This window comes from Aedes albopictus, chromosome 2, assembly GCF_035046485.1.
Source record: "Aedes albopictus strain Foshan chromosome 2, AalbF5, whole genome shotgun sequence".
NCBI classification, from domain to species: Eukaryota; Metazoa; Arthropoda; class Insecta; order Diptera; family Culicidae; genus Aedes; species Aedes albopictus.
In genome coordinates this window covers 304,872,328-304,890,620 of record NC_085137.1, presented here as the reverse complement: position 1 = coordinate 304,890,620, position 18,293 = coordinate 304,872,328, and the positions used below count along the sequence as shown (strand labels likewise).

General features: G+C 45.8%; 2 protein-coding genes across 4 annotated transcripts in view; both read left to right on the top strand.

Moving 5' to 3' along the window:
• Positions 1 to 18,293, top strand: part of LOC109424254 (dendritic arbor reduction protein 1) — a 430,722-nt gene that overhangs the window by 117,585 nt on the left and 294,844 nt on the right. The gene's annotated exons all lie outside the window — the stretch shown is intronic.
• Positions 12,851 to 16,021, top strand: LOC134288186 (uncharacterized). The gene is made up of 2 exons (XM_062852179.1): positions 12,851 to 15,758; positions 15,819 to 16,021. Exon 1 carries the CDS (start codon positions 12,995 to 12,997, stop codon positions 15,731 to 15,733), a length of 2,739 nt encoding a protein of 912 aa, XP_062708163.1. The 5' UTR covers positions 12,851 to 12,994; the 3' UTR covers positions 15,734 to 15,758; positions 15,819 to 16,021.

The following is an 18,293-nucleotide window of genomic DNA, read 5'->3' as shown; positions in this document are numbered from 1 at the left end:
CCACGGAAATTTCTAGAATTTGTGCTATAAATTAATCCCAATTACAATAATGTGTCATTTTCAATGTTATTTTTTTTTTCAATTTAATTTACCAAAATATTCTGAAAATGTGACATATGGTTTGCACAAATGTAATGGTCAATAGAATCAATAGAAGCACACAAGTATCAGAATTTTTCCATTTGATGTAATGCTGTAATGCAAGCAATGGGAGAAAAAATTCTAGTGCGTCAGGGTTATCTGAATTCACTTCTCATAGTATATGGTTGGCTTTAGGACATTTCCCCGAATTTCATTACCCCGAATTCCATTACCCCGAATGATCCATTTATTATAGAGAATAAATATTCGGGGTAATGGAATTCGGGGAAATGTCATAGAGTCTACATATCTACACTTTTAGCAAATCATCGGCTCATACTCGTGCACAATCACAAAAAAAACGGCAAAGTATGGGTTTTTCGTAATTTTCGTAAAGGCGGAGTGGCGCCATGGAATTCCAGAAATATGAGGGGTTTAACCTCCTAAACTCCTCTTTTGGACACGGGCTTGCATCGGCTACACTTCAAACTTAGTATAGAATATTGTAGTAGGCATATAAGATCAATTCAATCATATTTTATGTATGTATCAGTTGACAGCAGACTGCGTTCGTAAACGGTCGCATTCTCTTCGCGTTCTCTCCGTTTTATCGAACCACTCTCGTGCGTCAGCGATATATATCGGTCGTTAGGGTTCCGCATTGGGCCCACAAAGGAGTGAGGTTAGGTCGGCAAAGCACGTGCTAAAAGTGAGGAAACGGTATCTGTGACGTTAGCAAGTAATCAAAACAAAGTGTTTTAGTAGTGTTCCTCTCGAAATCTCGTATCATTAAGGGACAAATCAGCGTAGGAAATACAACCCGAGAAGTTTACTTTCCTTTCGCCGGCAAGCCAGCATGGAGCTGGCTTACGGCTTCCCGCCTCTTCCGGGGGATCCTGGGGGCCCCGTAGGAAAAAGTGGAAGCCCATCAAACCGTGTTAATGGTGAGTACACAGGACCACGCTATCCGGATTTCATGGATCGTGACGGTACTGCCGGTCCTCTTCAGTTTCTGAAGATGCAAGCAGTCTCTGGTGCTATTCCACAAGACCCATTTCTACTACGGCTATCGGTGGAAAAGTATCTTGGAGGACCAATCGAAGGAGCTTATAAGGAAAACCGGGGCATCGCTTATGTACTGAAAGTACGGAGTCAAGCTCAGTTTAATCGACTACTGAAGATGAAAACCCTGAACGACGGCACGGCCATTGAGATTAAGGAACACGATCAGCTGAACCAACGTAAATGCGTAGTCTCAAACATCGATTCGGTTGGTCTAACAGATGACTATCTTAAGTCCCAACTCGCTTCCCAAGGTGTCAAAGAAATTCGACGAATCAAGCGGAAAATCCCGAACGGAGCATGGGAGAACACTCCAACGATCATTTTAACAATCGCCGGTACTGTTATTCCGCCCCATATTGATTTCGGATGGAGCCGATGCAGAACAAGGAACTACTATCCGTCCCCAATGTTATGTTTCCATTGTTGGGAATACGGGCACACGGGCAAACGGTGTCCTCAGCAGTTTCGAACTTGTGGTCGTTGTAGTAAAACTCACCCTGAGGACCGACCCACCAACTCCTCGACCCTCCCCGGCGAGAATCCCCCGATGGCTACGCAAAACGAAAGACCGGCATGCACAGAGGATCCATTCTGCAAGCATTGCAAAAGTGGGGATCATCCTGTTTCTAGCCGAAGGTGTGCAACTTACATTCGAGAAGTCGATATTCAGCATATCCGCGTGGACGAAGGCATATCGTACCCACAGGCCCGTAAGATCTACGAAGCTCGTTTGGCTGCCGGCAGCAGCAGCACCGCATACAGTGGCGTAGTTAACGCCAGCAAGGATGCCGAAAACACTGAGCTGAGATCTATCATAAAGCAACTGCAGGATGATGCTAAGTTGAAGGATAGACGAATGGAGGAAATGGAACGCAAGCTGAAGAGTAACACTATCAACGATCGGATGGAGACGTCGAAAAAACATGGCACCATTGACGACCTAGTTCGCCAAGTCGCAGAGCTTTCCGCTATGGTGAGTCGCCTCGAAAAAGCCCTAATGAAGAAGGACGAAATAATAGAAGCACAAGCTAAGGAACTAGCGAAGCTACGTGCTGTTGATTCCGACTCCAATCCCTCAGCCTTCTCGATTCCGGAATCTGAAATATCCGACGAAACAGTCAGCCGTGAGAACTCGCATCTAAATCCTAAGAATGCAAAGCAGATTGACGAATGGTTTACCAGTATGGGCAACAATGAAGCACCACTAAAAGTTCGAAAAATACCAGCGACTACAAAACCCAGCACTACAAACGAATCAGGACACGAGACAGACACAAGTATGAAATCCGCCGACTCTAATCAGAGCCTCTGCTCGAAATTAACAGACAACTCGAATCCCAGCAAACGAACACACGAAAATAGAAATTCCAGTGGCGAATCTTCAACTGGCTCGCCTAAGTCAAAAAGGACATCTAATGTTCGCAAAGGCAAAGCTGGAGCTGTGAAAAAGAAGAAATAAGACTCTCTTGATAACGCTCAGTCCTTCACAACAAGACCAATACCACGTGAGACCATACCTTTTCCAACATCTTCACACCACAACCTAGTGTCGCGCTAAAAACAACAAAGGAGTCGACTGAGCAATCCGTCACCATTTCTACGCAGCCAATAACCGACCTGAACGAAGCACTGAAGAATACGACGACAACAGGGGCCATGGATAGCCGGGGCCCCATCAGTGCGGACGTTACACCCCTACCGGAACTGATGGACAACCCCCGACATCCTGGTGTAACTGTTGTCACCGAGACGCATAAGGGACACTGCGCCTATACCTCGGAATTCCCAACACACTGTCCGGACAGTCAGAGCCCCGCCGGTGCGGAAGTTCTGGCCATACCGGAACCGGCGGACAACCTTTGTCACCCGACCAGAGTTGGAAGAGGGACGCAAAAGGGACATTCGTCCTATTCCCCTAAGGACAACGCGGGAATCAACATTGATGTCAAACCAGTCAATAGAAGGAACCCATTTAGAAGCTGCCGAATTTCCATCACATCCAAAAACCGAAGCAATACACCAACATCAGACCAACCCTTCTTTAACCCTCTCACCGAAATGGAAGCAAGCAACGCGACAACCTACGATGCGCTACACATGGCACGCTATGGCCATTCTCTCTTGATCATTCCCGGCACATCCAAGGAATGCCGACTCCAAACTACTTCTAAACAACGAACAGGATCATCTTCCAAACAAAAAACAGGCGGTAAGTACAACAAAGCTTCCACTTTGCCATTCCACGATCAGTTTGTTTCAAAAGGAACTCCAGCATGTTCCAATCCTGGGCACCCCGGGCACCTAAACCCGGGCGGTAAGTCCCACATGGATCAACAACATAAACCTCCACACAGCCTCCCCGTTATTTTTCCCCCCGTCGGGACAACTCCGCCTTTGGTGGGTGGTACGCTGCCACCTGCCACTGGTGGAGCTCTATCTCGTTCGGCTCACTCTCAACAACGTAACACTGCCTCCACTTTTGCTGTACAGTGGAATATCAATGGGTATTTCCATAAACTTCCGGACCTCGAGATGCTGGTTCATGCCATGGAACCCGTGGTGTTAGCATTACAAGAAACGCATCGAGCATCACCCAGCATTATGAATAATACACTTGGTAAGAAATACCAGTGGTTCTCCAAATGTGGACCCAATATATACCACTCAGTAGCTATCGGTGTTCTTGCCGAATTGATGGTTGATGAGATCGATATCGATACTAATCTGCCAATAGTTGCTATTCGTCTGTCATGGCCCTTTCCTATCTCGGTAGTCTCGGTTTACTTGCCGAACGGGAGACTGCCGAACCTGGAGAATGAATTTGAAGCGATTTTGAATCAAATCCCTGATCCAATGGTGATCTTAGGCGACATCAACGGTCACCATCGAGCATGGGGCAGCCGCGCAAATGACACGCGAGGCTCTACCATTGCTAATATCGCGAGCAACCGAAACCTCACCATACTCAACGACGGCTCACCTACATTTTTTCGTGGTCAATCAGAATCTGCAATTGACATTTCTCTAGTGTCGGCATCCATTACAAACCGATTTTTATGGTCCGTGGACACTGACTTCCGAGGAAGCGATCACGCACCGATCCGCATAACGTGTGAAAATACTGCTAGTCCAGAGACCACCCGACGGCCTCGTTGGCTATATGATCAAGCTGACTGGACCGGGTTTCAAGAAGCCCTCGTTGAAGAACTGGATAAAACATCACCGACATCAATCTCAGATCTTACCAATCTGATCTACAATGCAGCATCTAACAGTATTCCAAGAACTAGTGCTACTCCTGGGCGTCGTGCACTTTACTGGTGGAACAAGGACACCCGAAGTGCGGTAAAAGCCAGAAGAAAGTGTCTGCGAGATATTCAGCGATTGAAGAAAAAATTACCAGAAGACCATCCGGATAGGATCCTTGCCCTTAAAAACTACCAAGCGGCTCGCAATTCGTGTAGGCAGTTGCTCCGTGAAGCAAAAGAGAAATCGTGGACCAATTTTCTGGACAGCATTAATGAGAACCAATCATCGTCGGAGCTATGGCGTCGAATAAATAGTCTGCTAGGAAAAAGACGCCACAAAGGAATGTCTATCGAAATAGATGGAACGACTACAAGAGACCCACACCTCATCGCAGAAGCCCTAGCGAAATATTTTTATTGCATATCCTCGTTTCAGCGATACCCCAGTACTTTCCTTAAACAGCACCCATCTCCTGAATTAGCGATACATCAATTCCCAGTTCCACCTGATAAAGGGCAAGCCTTTAATCTACCATTCACCTTGGGAGAATTGGAGTATGCTCTAAAAAAGGCCAATGGTAAATCGGCAGGTCCTGATGAGATCGGCTATCCGATGCTCAAGAACCTCCCTCTAAGTGGAAGAACTAGTCTGCTCACAATGATCAATCAAGAGTGGATGTCCGGTACTATCCCTGAACTCTGGAAGCACAGTTACGTAGTACCCATTCCCAAGAACTCTAGTTCCCCCAATATTGTCAGCAACTATCGGCCAATCGCGTTAACTAGCTGCATAGCGAAGTTAATGGAAAGAATGGTTAACAGACGGCTCATAGATTTCCTCGAAGAACACCGAAAATTAGATAGTCGACAACATGCGTTTCGGCCTGGCTATGGGACCGGATCATACATGGCATCTCTTGGTCAAATACTCGACGACGCTATCAAAGAAGGACTCCATATCGAGATGGCATCATTGGATTTGGCCAAAGCCTATAACAGGGCATGGACACCCGGCGTACTGAACAAATTAGTCAGCTGGGGTATTACCGGGAACTTACTCACGTTCGTGAAAAACTTCCTAAATGGACGGACTGCGCAGGTTCTTATAGGAAACCATAAATCAAACTCATTTACAGAGGAGACCGGCGTCCCACAAGGGTCGGTGATTGCAGTCACTCTCTTTCTTGTATCGATGAGCGGTGTTTTCTTGGTTCTCCCCAAAGGGGTATTTATCCTCGTGTACGCTGATGATATACTGCTGATCGTCACCGGGCCACACCCCAGAAGCACTAGACGCAAATTGCAAGCAGCGGTCACTGCTGTCGCCAAATGGGCACGGGAAACTGGTTTCGATATTTCGGCGGAGAAGTGTGCCAGACTCCATGTATGCAAATCAAGACACGCCCCACCAAAGGCTCCAATTAAAATTAATAACTCCCCAATTCCAACTAAAAAAAGCATTAGAGTTCTAGGTATTACCATCGATCGATACTTGACTTTCTGTGACCATTTTGCGAAAGTCAAGGAGGCCTGTAAAAACAGAGTTAGCATGATCCGCAATATAGCGAACCGACGAACCAGAAGCAATAGGGCGACTCGCCGTCGCGTAGCCGAGGCCATTATTAATAGTAAATTATTTTACGGCATTGAAATCACCTGTAAGGAATTGGAAAATCTTGTTTGCATACTATCTCCAACATACAACAACACTGTTAGGGCACTATCAGGGCTACTCCCCTCCACACCCGCTTCCTCTGCATGTGTAGAAACCGGCGTTCTTCCGTTTCGACACAGGGTTACACTAGCACTATGCCACAGAGCCATTAGCTACCTTGAAAAAGCAAAAAGTGGTGGGCAAGTTAGCTTTCTCGCTGAGCAGGCCAACCGCGCCCTGAATAACGTGGCCAGTTCCACGCTTCCCCCGGTGGCTAGAGTCCATCGTGTTGGGCCTCGAAGCTGGAAGGCCGGAAAACTCGTACTCGACATGGCCATGAAGTCTAAATTTCGGAAGGGTGCAATCCCAATGCAAGTGAGGACACATTTCAATGAAAGAATTAGAAAATATTATTCGAACGCTGATATCCGGTACTCCGACGGTTCCAAGGCAGCAGGTGCTGTAGGAGTAGGTGTTTTTGGATCTACCTGGGAAGCCCACTACAGTCTACCTAAACAATGTTCCGTGTTTTCTGCTGAGGCTGCTGCACTTTTCAAGGCAATAATGAGACCAAGTGACAAACCCATATTAGTTGCTACGGATTCAGCTAGTGTCCTGCAGGCTCTGGAATCTCCAAACGCAAAGCACCCCTGGATCCAAGCTATACAAAACTTTTTAAACGATAGAAACCGAAACATAACATTGACATGGATTCCGGGTCACACAGGAATAACCGGTAACGAACAAGCTGACAAACTTGCTAATCGGGGTCGGACAAGCCGTCGCCTATACAGGAAGGTTCCTGGGGCGGACGTCAAATTATGGACCAGCCAGGTCATTCACGATGCATGGGCTGAGGAATGGAGGACCAGCCGGTCCTTATTCCTAAGGAAAATCAAGGGAAACACGGAAGTTTGGGAAGACAGATGCAACTGGAAGGAACAGATTGTACTTTCAAGACTTCGTACCGGGCACACAAAGGTATCACACAACTTTACCGGGCACTCAACATTTCGCCAAACGTGCGAGACCTGCGACGCTCGTAATACAGTAGAGCACATCCTTTGCGAGTGTCCTATTTTTTAGAACCTCAGGAGATTCTATAAACTGGGCTGCATTACCGATGTGCTCCAAAACGACGAGGCAAGTGAAGCTGCTCTTATCGGTTTCCTTAAAGATTCAGGTTTATTTGCACTAATTTGATTCCTTTTTACTATCTCTTTAATAGCTCCCTACGCAACTATGTCGGGTGCACCCCGGCATGGGGCATGCACTACGGCATAAAAAAAATAAAAATAAAAATATAAAAAAAAAAGAAAAATAATAATAATAATAATAAAAAAAAAATAATAAAAATTGGGTAACTGACATTTGGCACTACAACGGAAAACGAAACGGATACCTGGAATACCTCTTCTCAGCATCTATCAACGACCAAGGCAAGGATCCCGGATAACGAGCAGGATAACATGAAAATCAACTACGAATAACCCAAAACATCTGACAGTATTATTGTAAACTCATCTTTGTAACATCAACACTCTGTACTAGACTACGTCAAACAATTACTATTTTTACCGAGATGAACCAGCCATGGGCTGAAAATCTCGTTAATAAAGATAAAAAAAAAAAAATATTTTATGTATGTTAGAGCTGTCCCAGATCAACCAAACCATGATGATGATGATGAATTCAGTTAAAATTGACAATGACTTTTAAACATAGAGCACACATATTAGAATTAATACTCATTTTCATATGGAAATATATGTATATGTACTGCAAGTAATATTATGTACATATATGTACTGCAAGAAATATTATGCTTTGAATATGCAGACATTCCTTCAGAATAAAATGCATCGCTGCTATTTATTTTTCTTTATTTGTTCACGAGATCATTTACTCTAGGGTAGTTTATATCGGGACCGACAACTTTACTCCCTTTCAAAGAAAGAACCTACATTTTTGTGTTATTCGTCGTGTATAAAAAAAAAACAATATCAACTTGTTGCAGAAATAAAACAAACAACGCATTTATCTGGTTAAATACTCTTTATTTTAGTTATAACTCTTTAACTTTTAGTTGAAAACTCATTTTCATTTTTCTTTTCGCGGCTACATCAATTTAGCAATTTTCACAAATTTTAAATGTCTTGGTTACTGTACAGTTTTAGCACGCCTTTTCCTAACAGGCGCAGCACATTTGAGATGTTCGACATTTTTTACGTTCCGAACATTTGGAACAACATCGTCTTGTCTTACTCCTTGCGACACGTCTCACTGAAATGTTTGCTGACTTTTCGCCAATTTTACGAAGAATGAATTCTTCGGATTTAACGTGTTTTTTTTACAAAAAACTAGCTGACAAATCTTTTATTTGCTGCTCTTTGACACGTTTTGCATGAAATTTTTTTTATCTTTGTTTCTTTTTTTTAGGTGGAACTCGAGAACTCACTTATTTCTTTGGATAAGTTATCCGGTACATGTCCAAAGGAGAGCCTTTCGCGCATGTATGGAACAGCAAGCACTTCCGAGAGAACTCTCAAATACTCAGAGCGACTTCCCCATTTCGGAAAATGCTCTGTGAATATAAATGCTGTTATTAGTGCACTTCTATTGATAGGTCATTACAAATGAGAACCGTATATTTTAGCTTCAGAATGGTTTGGATGATCTAGAACAATTTTATGTTATATGATATATGGTTGAACTCATCATCTATGTCTACTAAAACACACTACACCAAGTTTTGAACGTGCAGGATGCTTTGTTACGAGTGTAGATCTGAAGGCCTTAACCACAAAATACTGAAAGGTGACCTCAGATATCCCTGATTCTCTCCCATGATTTGCACTATGTATATGAATCAAATGGCCAAAATCTAATGTTTGTGCACTTCTGTTGGTATACCATTTCAAATTCAAACCATATTTCTCAACTTCAGAATAGTTCGGATGATCCAGGATGCTTCTATGATGTGTATACAAGTATCATATGATTCAACTGATCTTCTATGACTACCAAAACGCATTACACTAAGTTTGAAATGCACCCGATGCGTTATTAAGGCCATAACTCCAGAATGATTTGGATGGCCTAAGGTATCGCCATTGATGTGCAGGTAGTCTTTCATATTCTGATTTACATGTATGGATCTTGTGCAGAACTGGGAACACTGCGCAGATAGGTCCACTACAGCGCCAGAAGTTCAGCCGTTGACAACCGGCGAGTACGGAAACTACCTGTGTCAAGCTGGCATCTCCTACGGCCCGACTTCACTTTCGTCTACATGAGCAGCGAGTGAAGACGCGCCATCGGGTATTACATTCTATACAGGAAAATTTGTTATTACCTAAACTATTTTTTTGCTTCTTATAGACTAAATTTGTTGCTACCTAAATCTAATTTTGTTTCTATTAAACCTAAATTTGTTTCTATCTAAAAACTATTGGAAGACCGAATTTGTAAGTGCTAATTTGAACATGCAAACAACAAACAACATTTAACATGAATAAAATAATTTCAGCTTGAAGCTAGCTACAACATAACCGCGTTTTGTGCTTGCTGAAAAGAGTCGGTTAGAACCGTAAAGAAACAAATTCTTCAAGAAATTCGCTGATATGGCATCAGGAGGAACACCTTCGCCGACGGAATGCAGTTGTGCAAATTGCGACCGACCAAATACTGTGGACGACCTAGTGCAATGTGATCGGTGCAAGGCCTGGTGGCACATGTCATGTGCAGGAGTTACTCACTCCGTGGAAGGTCGCACGTGGCATTGTAGCAAATGTGTTTCTTCAAAGGATACCTCTGGATCCGTACTCTCCGTGCCCAGCAGTTCAAGATCCCGCTCGACCTCAAGATCTAAACGTGCGAGGTTAGTTTTGCAGAAGCTACAAGAAGAGCAGGACATGAGAATGAAGCAGTTAAAGGAGCAACAGGACATGGAGAAAAGCTTTCTCGAACGAAAGTATGCCCTCATAGAGGCCGCTTTGGAGGAAGAGGAAGACGACGACAACGATAACAGAAGCCGCTCGAGTCACCGAAGCAACGTCAAGAAAACGCAGCAGTGGGTAAATGAGGTGGCTGAAGCAAATAAGGAATGCGCCGTGCCCCCTACGAAGGTCGCAGGGCCCGCTGCTGAGCAGAAGAGAAAAGGTGCCATACCAAAGCAGTTACAACTAGATTTCATCGAGTCGACACCCCACAATGCCCCGAACCAGCCGTGCCATCATGTTCGAGAGGACAGAGCCGAGCAGAACGAGTTTCGACATCAGCACGAGTTTACCGGAATCGCCGAGTCGAAGGACCGCCATGGACCAGCGCCAAGAACCGTACTTCCCGCGTGGCCAAATACGTCAGGCTTCGACATGCAGAAGGAAATGGATACGGGTAGGCCGCAGTTTCAACGCCCCGTGGAGTATCCAGGAGCGTCGTCGATGTTGGATGTAAGACCGTCCAATCCAGGTAAACTAGACCCTAAGCCGCCACGTCCAGGTAAGTCCGACCGCCAAATTACTATAATACCTGTGCAAGCTAACGAAGAGACAGAACCAACTTCCATCGAGCACCTTACCAAACAATTTGGGCTCGTTAATATTGATAACATGAACCTACCGGGTAATATTAGCACTTTTACCCCCACGCCTTCACAATTAGCAGCAAGGCAAGTAATGCCCCGAGACCTCCCCATTTTCTCTGGCAGTCCAGCTGATTGGCCAGTATATATTAGTAGTTTCATGAATTCTACGCTGGCGTGTGGCTACAGTCCCGCCGAAAATTTAATCCGACTACAACGCTCTCTGAAAGGCCCTGCCCTAGAAGCGGTTCGCAGTCGTCTCCTTCTCCCCGAATCAGTTCCCCATATAATCGATACGCTCCGTCTGCTGTACGGGCGCCCAGAGCTTTTGATAAATGCGCTCATCGAAAAGGTCCACTCCGTCCCCACGCCGAAAGCAGAGAAATTAGAATCTCTCATCGACTTCGGGATGGCAGTTCAAAGTTTAAGTGACCACCTTGAAGCGGCAAATCAACAAGCTCATCTGTCAAATCCGTCGCTGTTAATCGAGTTGGTCGACAAATTGCCGGTACACGTGAAGATGGAGTGGGTGAAGTTTCTAGAGAATAAAGGAGAAGTGAACTTGAAAGTGTTTGGTGAATTCATGAGTGGAATAGTGAAATCGGCAAGTCAAGTGACGCTGTATACGGGAATGAGTAAAGCAAGGAAGACTGAAGTCGACGACAAGTGGAAGCAGAAGCGTGCAGTACATTCACACCAACTGGAATCAGCGCAGCAGGGCAGCTTGGAGGGAAGTGATAAGGCGTGTCCAGCATGCCGTCAGAGGAGTCATCGTTTGAAGGATTGCGGCGTATTCAGGTCCTATTCATTCGAAGGCAGGAATCGTTTTGTGCAGCAGCATGGGATCTGCCGTAATTGTCTTAATTCTCACGGCAGACGTGCTTGCCGAAACGCTGGAGTATGCGGAGCAAATGGATGCCAGTACCGTCATCACCAACTTTTGCATTTCCCTCGCTCGAACATGCCAGCCGCGGAGAATCATGTACACCGTGCAGTCCAACCAAAACTCTACTTCAGAATTATTCCAGTAACAATCTGTGGAGGAGGAAGAAGCGTTGAGACCTTTGCCTTCCTAGATGACGGGTCGCAACTAACGTTGATTGAGGAAGGGCTCGTGCGTCAACTGGGTGTAGAAGGTTTGGAACTTCCGCTTTGTTTAAAGTGGACAGGAAACATGACACGAACTGAAAATGGATCCCAAGCAGTAAGTTTGTCGATAACAACGGACGACAAGCGCCTCTTCGAGCTCAAGGACGTACGTACTGTAAAGTCACTAACGCTTCCTAGCCAAACTGTAGACAGTGACTGGTTAGCAGACATGTACTCACATCTGCGAGGGATCCCAATGAAGAGCTATACCGCAGCCGTGCCACGGCTCCTGTTGGGAGTCGACAATCTACGTTTGACAGTTCCGTTGAAAATTAGGGAAGGCAGAATAAACGAACCCGTTGCAGTGAAAACCCGTTTAGGCTGGTGCATCTACGGTGGGCAGGCACAATCAACTACAGCGTCCTTCAACTACCATTCCTGCGAGTGTTTGTCAAACCAACCTTTGCACGACCTAGTTAAAGAGTATTTCGCTGCTGAGGATGCAGGAACACAGGGTTTAGTGCCAATAACATCGAAAGATGATAAAAGAGCTGGGAACCTGTTGGAAACAACTACGAAACGAGTTGGAACCCGATTTGAAACCGGATTGTTGTGGAGATTTGACCATTTCAAACTACCCGACAGTTATGGAATGGCAGTGAAACGACTGGAATGCCTGGAACGCCGCATGCAACGACAACCGGAATTGAGAGTGAACATAACGAAGCAGATCAATGAATATGTAGCGAAAGGATACGTTCACCGTGCTACGGAAGAGGAACTGCGACTGGCGAACTCGGAACGTATATGGTATCTTCCGCTGGGAGTAGTGTTCAACCCAAAAAAGCCAAACAAAGTCCGGCTGATTTGGGATGCGGCTGCTAAATCACATGGTGTATCCCTCAACGATATGCTCCTAAAAGGTCCGGATCAATTGACGTCATTACCAGCGGTACTATTTCGTTTTCGGCAATTTGCGGTGGCCGTTTCAGCGGATATAGCCGAAATGTTCCACCAAATACAAATCTCTAAAAATGATCGTCACGCCCAGCGATTTTTGTGGAGAGAAGATTCGTCCGCGGCTCCAGAAGTTTTCCTTATGGACGTAGCGACATTTGGTTCGACGTGTTCACCAGCGTCGGCCCAATTTGTGAAAAACAAAAACGCACTAGAATTCAGTCAGCAATATCCACGGGCAGTTGTGAGTATTGTGAAGAACCACTACGTCGATGATCTGTTGGAGAGTTTGAAAACGAGGACGAGGCAGCGAAGGTCATGCAGGAAGTTGTGGAGATTCATTCCCATGGCGGGTTCCATATCCGGAACTTTCGGTCGAACAGCTCTGTGGTGTTGGACAGTGTGGGTGAAGAGAATGCATCGAACGTTTGCAGTTTGGCTTTGCAGCAAACCGAAAAGTCTGAACGGGTCCTGGGGCTGTTGTGGACTCCACGCGAGGATTTTCTTGGGTTTTCAACAATGATGCCGGTTGACATACAAAGAGTTATATCTACGGGCATTGCTCCCACCAAACGCCAAGTTCTCAAATGTCTTATGAGCTTTTACGATCCTTTGGGGTTGTTAGCCCTATTTACGGTGCAGGGAAAAATTATCCTTCAGGCCATCTGGCGCAGCAATATCCAATGGGATCAACGAGTTGGTGCAGTTCTTCAAACACGTTGGCAGAAGTGGATACAAATACTGGATGATGTAAAACAACTGCAGGTCCCACGGTGTTACTTCGAGCAAGCAACTTCGCAACACTACCAACATGTTCAACTCCACATATTTGTCGATGCCAGCGAAGATGCTTACGCGGCCGTGGCATACTTTCGCGTAGTCGATCTACAGGGAAGGGCGAGGTGTTCGTTAGTGGCTGCTAAAACCAAGGTGGCACCAATAAAACCAATATCCATACCTCGTCTTGAGCTGCAGGCAGCAGTTCTTGGAGTACGTCTGATGAAATGGGTCGTCGAAGGTCATTCCATACGAATCGAACGAAAGGTGTTTTGGTCAGATTCCTGCACGGTCCTATCCTGGATCTACTCTAACAATCGACGTTACAAACAATTTGTAGCTGTTCGCATTGGCGAGATAATGACCAAAACCAACGTAGAGGACTGGAGATACGTGCCGTCGAAGACGAACATAGCCGATGCTGCAACGAAGTGGGGGAAGGGTCCTGATCTCAACCCGGACGGAGCTTGGTTCAAAGGACCAACATTCCTGGAAGATAGAGAAACGAAATGGCCCAATATTCCAACATTGAAGGAAGATGACGTAGAAGTTCGCCCTGCCTATATACATCAAGAAATACCGGTAACGAAACTTGTAATCGACCTGGAAAGATTTTCTAACTGGAATCGGCTGCTACGAACTGCAGCGTACGTACACCGGTTCATCAACAACAGCCGAATGAAATGCTCCAGCACAACACCGCAGTCCACGTATCTTTCTCAGGAAGAATTGGATGAAGCCCTAAAGTACCTGATCCGTGCCGTCCAATGGGAAGCTTTCACGGACGAGATGGCGACCGTAACTTTCAATCTGCTAAGTCCTAATGGAGAACCGAGAACGTTGGATAGATCAAGTAACCTATACCAGCTATCACCAATGCTCGATGAACGTGGAATACTACGTGTGGATAGTAGAATACAGGCCGCAAAAAATATATCAGCCGAGACAAAGCAGCCTGTCATCCTGCCGAGAAAACATAAGTTAACCTATCTCATCATCGACTCCTTCCACCGAAAGTTCCTACATGGATGCCCCGAAACCGTAGTCAACGAGATAAGACAACTGTACCATGTCCCGAAGCTGCGCACCGTTGTCAAGACTGTTGCGAAGAACTGCCAAATGTGTAGAGTAAAGCGAGCCCAACCACACGTGCCAAGAATGGCTCCACTTCCGTCTGCACGTCTAGCGTCGTTCGTAAGGCCGTTTAGCTACGTGGGGTTAGATCTGTTCGGCCCTCTTCTGGTCAAAGTCGGTAGAAGTAATGCCAAAAGGTGGATTGCATTGTTTACCTGCTTGACAATACGGGCTGTCCATTTGGAGGTCGTCTACAGCCTTTCTACTGAGTCCTGCGTGATGAGCGTACGCCGATTCGTTAGCCGTCGTGGATCGCCAGTAGAAATTCATTCGGACAATGGAACAAACTTCAAAGGCGCCGACAGATTGTTGAGGGAACAAATGCAGAACATCAAGGGAGTAATGGCAGAAACGTTCACCAATACAACTACAAAATGGGTCTTCATCCCTCCGAGTGCCCCACACATGGGCGGAGCATGGGAGCGGATGGTCCGCTCCGTAAAAGTGGCCATGGAAGCAGCTAATGGGGGACGGAGATTGGACGACGAAGGGCTGTTAACACTGGCAGTTGAGGCAGAAGGAATCGTGAATTCCAGACCGCTGACATATCTCCCGTTGGATGCAGAGGAGGCAGAGGCCCTTACCCCAAATCATTTTATCCTGGGTAGCTCAAGCGGTGTAAAGCAGCCAGCAGCGAACCCAGTGGACAGTGGAGTCGCTCTACGAAACACCTGGGGACAGATCCAATTTCAGATGGATGTTTTCTGGAAACGGTGGACGCGTGAGTACCTTCCAACACTCACGCGACGCGTCAAATGGTTCGGGGAAGTAAGGCCGATAGCGGTCGGAGACTTAGTATTAGTCGTAGAAGAAGGAAAGAGAAATGGTTGGGCAAGAGGTCGCATTTGTGAGGTCTATGAAGGGAGAGATGGTAGAATTCGACAAGCTTTGGTTCAAACGAGTGGGGGTCTGATTCGTAGACCAGTCTCTAAGTTAGCAATCCTGGATGTGGCGCAGGTCGGTAAAACTGGACCCGGAGCATCCGGGGACCAGTGTTACGGGGAGGAGAGTGTGCAGAACTGGGAACACTGCGCAGATAGGTCCACTACAGCGCCAGAAGTTCAGCCGTTGACAACCGGCGAGTACGGAAACTACCTGTGTCAAGCTGGCATCTCCTACGGCCCGACTTCACTTTCGTCTACATGAGCAGCGAGTGAAGACGCGCCATCGGGTATTACATTCTATACAGGAAAATTTGTTATTACCTAAACTATTTTTTTGCTTCTTATAGACTAAATTTGTTGCTACCTAAATCTAATTTTGTTTCTATTAAACCTAAATTTGTTTCTATCTAAAAACTATTGGAAGACCGAATTTGTAAGTGCTAATTTGAACATGCAAACAACAAACAACATTTAACATGAATAAAATAATTTCAGCTTGAAGCTAGCTACAACATAACCGCGTTTTGTGCTTGCTGAAAAGAGTCGGTTAGAACCGTAAAGAAACAGATCTAATGAAATCAGTTCTGACAAGCATACATTAGTTTAATATACTATTACAAGTAAAGACCTTACAATCATAACTTCAGAGCTTTTTGAAGTTGCGTAGAACATCACCAGGTCATGGCTACCATCATTTCATGTTTTAGAATGTATAATTGGATGTTATTCTTCATATTCAAGTGATTTAAAAAGTAAACAGAACTATTTGTATTCAGTGGAGAGAGTTTAAAACTTCTGGACGTTTGGATAATCTGGAGATCTATGTTACATGTTACAGCTGTAAAAGGACATAAATCATTTCTATCTAATAGCTACACCCCAAGCAAGGAGTTTTGGGCAATTTTCACTAAAATATATCACTATCAATATCACATTTGCATAGGAATCTTACCCGAAATCGAGTGAAAAACAAGAGGTGTACACTACATTTGCAGGGCTGCAAAACGGTGAGTCGATAAGGAGAGCGTCCAACATAGCTCTGGTCCTCACAAGTTCCTACCTCATGCTTCCACGGGTCAAACGATGACAAAGACCGCCAGCTAAGAGTTGTGTGCTTAGCTGGTAGTGAAGTCTGGGCACTGTTGTCCTTCTGAATTCAGCTAGATTGAGGAGGTACGACCCGAGCGTCTGTTCACCAAGGAGGTGCGGCTCAAACACCGTCTGTTCTGGCATCCAGCGGCTGAGTAAGAAACGCAGCACCACGCCCAGCTAGATCCAAGGTGGTAGCCCCTTCAGCGTGGTCGTCCCAGTGTTGGTTGGGACGTTAAACAGAACTGGCACGAAGACCCACGCGACGAAATAAGGACTACGATTGGAAACTTGGAACATGGAATTGTAAGTCATTAGGTTTCGCAGGATGTGACAGGATAATCTACGACGAACTACATCCCCGCAACTTCGACATCGTGGCGTTGCAGGAACTTTGTTGGACTGGACAGAAAGTGTGGTAAAGCGGGCATCGAGCGGCTACCTTCTACCGAAGCTGTGGCACCACCAATGAACTGGGAACAGGATTTATAGTGTTGGGCAAGATGCGACAACGTGTGATCGGGTGGCAGCCGATCAACGCAAGGATGTGCATGTTAAGAGTTAAGGGCCGTTTCTTCAACTACAGCTTCATCAACGTCCACTGCCCACACGAAGGGAGACCTGATGACGAGAAAGAAGCGTTCTACACGCAGCTAGAGCAAACATACGATGGTTGCTCGCCGCGTGACGTGAAAATCGTTGTCGGCGACATGAACGCGCAGGTAGGAAGGAAGGGAATGTACAGACCGGTAATCGGGCCAAACAGCCTGCACGTCGTATCGAATGATAACAGCCAGCGATGCGTAAACTTTGCAGCCTCCCGTGGTATGGTAGTCCGAAGCACCTTCTAACCCCGCAAAGATATCCACAAAGCCACCTGGAGATCACCCGACCAACAAACAGAAAACCAAATCGACCACGTTCTAATCGACGGTAAATTCTTCTCGGATATAACCAATGTCCGCACATACCGCAGTGCGAATATAGATTCGGATCACTACTTAGTCGGTGTATGCATGCGCTCAAAACTTTCGACAGTTATCACCACGCGTCGAAGTCGAACGCCGCGACTCAACATCGAGCAGCTGCGTAACGTAGAAGTGGCTCAAGACTACGCGCAGCAGTTAGCAGTGGCCCTACCAACGGAAGAGCAGCTTGGCGCAGCTACACTTGAAGATGGCTGGAGGGACATCCGATCCGCCATAGGTAGTGCCTCGGCTACAGCACTAGACTTCGCGACTCCGAATCACAGAAACGACTGGTACGACGGCGAATGTGAACAGTTGAAAAACGAGAAGAATGCAGCATGGGCGAGAATGCTGCAACACCGTACGAGAGCGAATGAGCACTACACTGGGTCATTACCAAGATTTGGGAGGAGGAAGTATTACCGGAGGAATGGATGGAAGGTATTGTGTGTCCCACACAGAAAAAAATATTCATGTAAAATTCTGCGAAAAATCATGCACATAAAGGGAATGCTAGAGTTAGTGCATATTTACATGAGATATCATGTAAAATTACGTTACGTTCGTGTAAATTTCCGCTAATAGTCGCGTAACCGGTTGGAGTCCATGATGGTTTACACGATGGTTGGCGGAAATTTACACGATGGTAATGTAATTTTACATCATATCTCATGTAAAAGTGCACTAACTCTAGCATTCCCTTTATGTGCATGATTTCTCGCTGAATTTTAATTACATATTTTTTTCTGTGCATCTACAAAAAGG

Excerpts from the sequence above, each read along its gene's own strand:
- LOC134288186 (XM_062852179.1), top strand. The coding sequence starts at position 12,995 with ATGCAGGAAGTTGTGGAGATTCATTCCCATGGCGGGTTCCATATCCGG.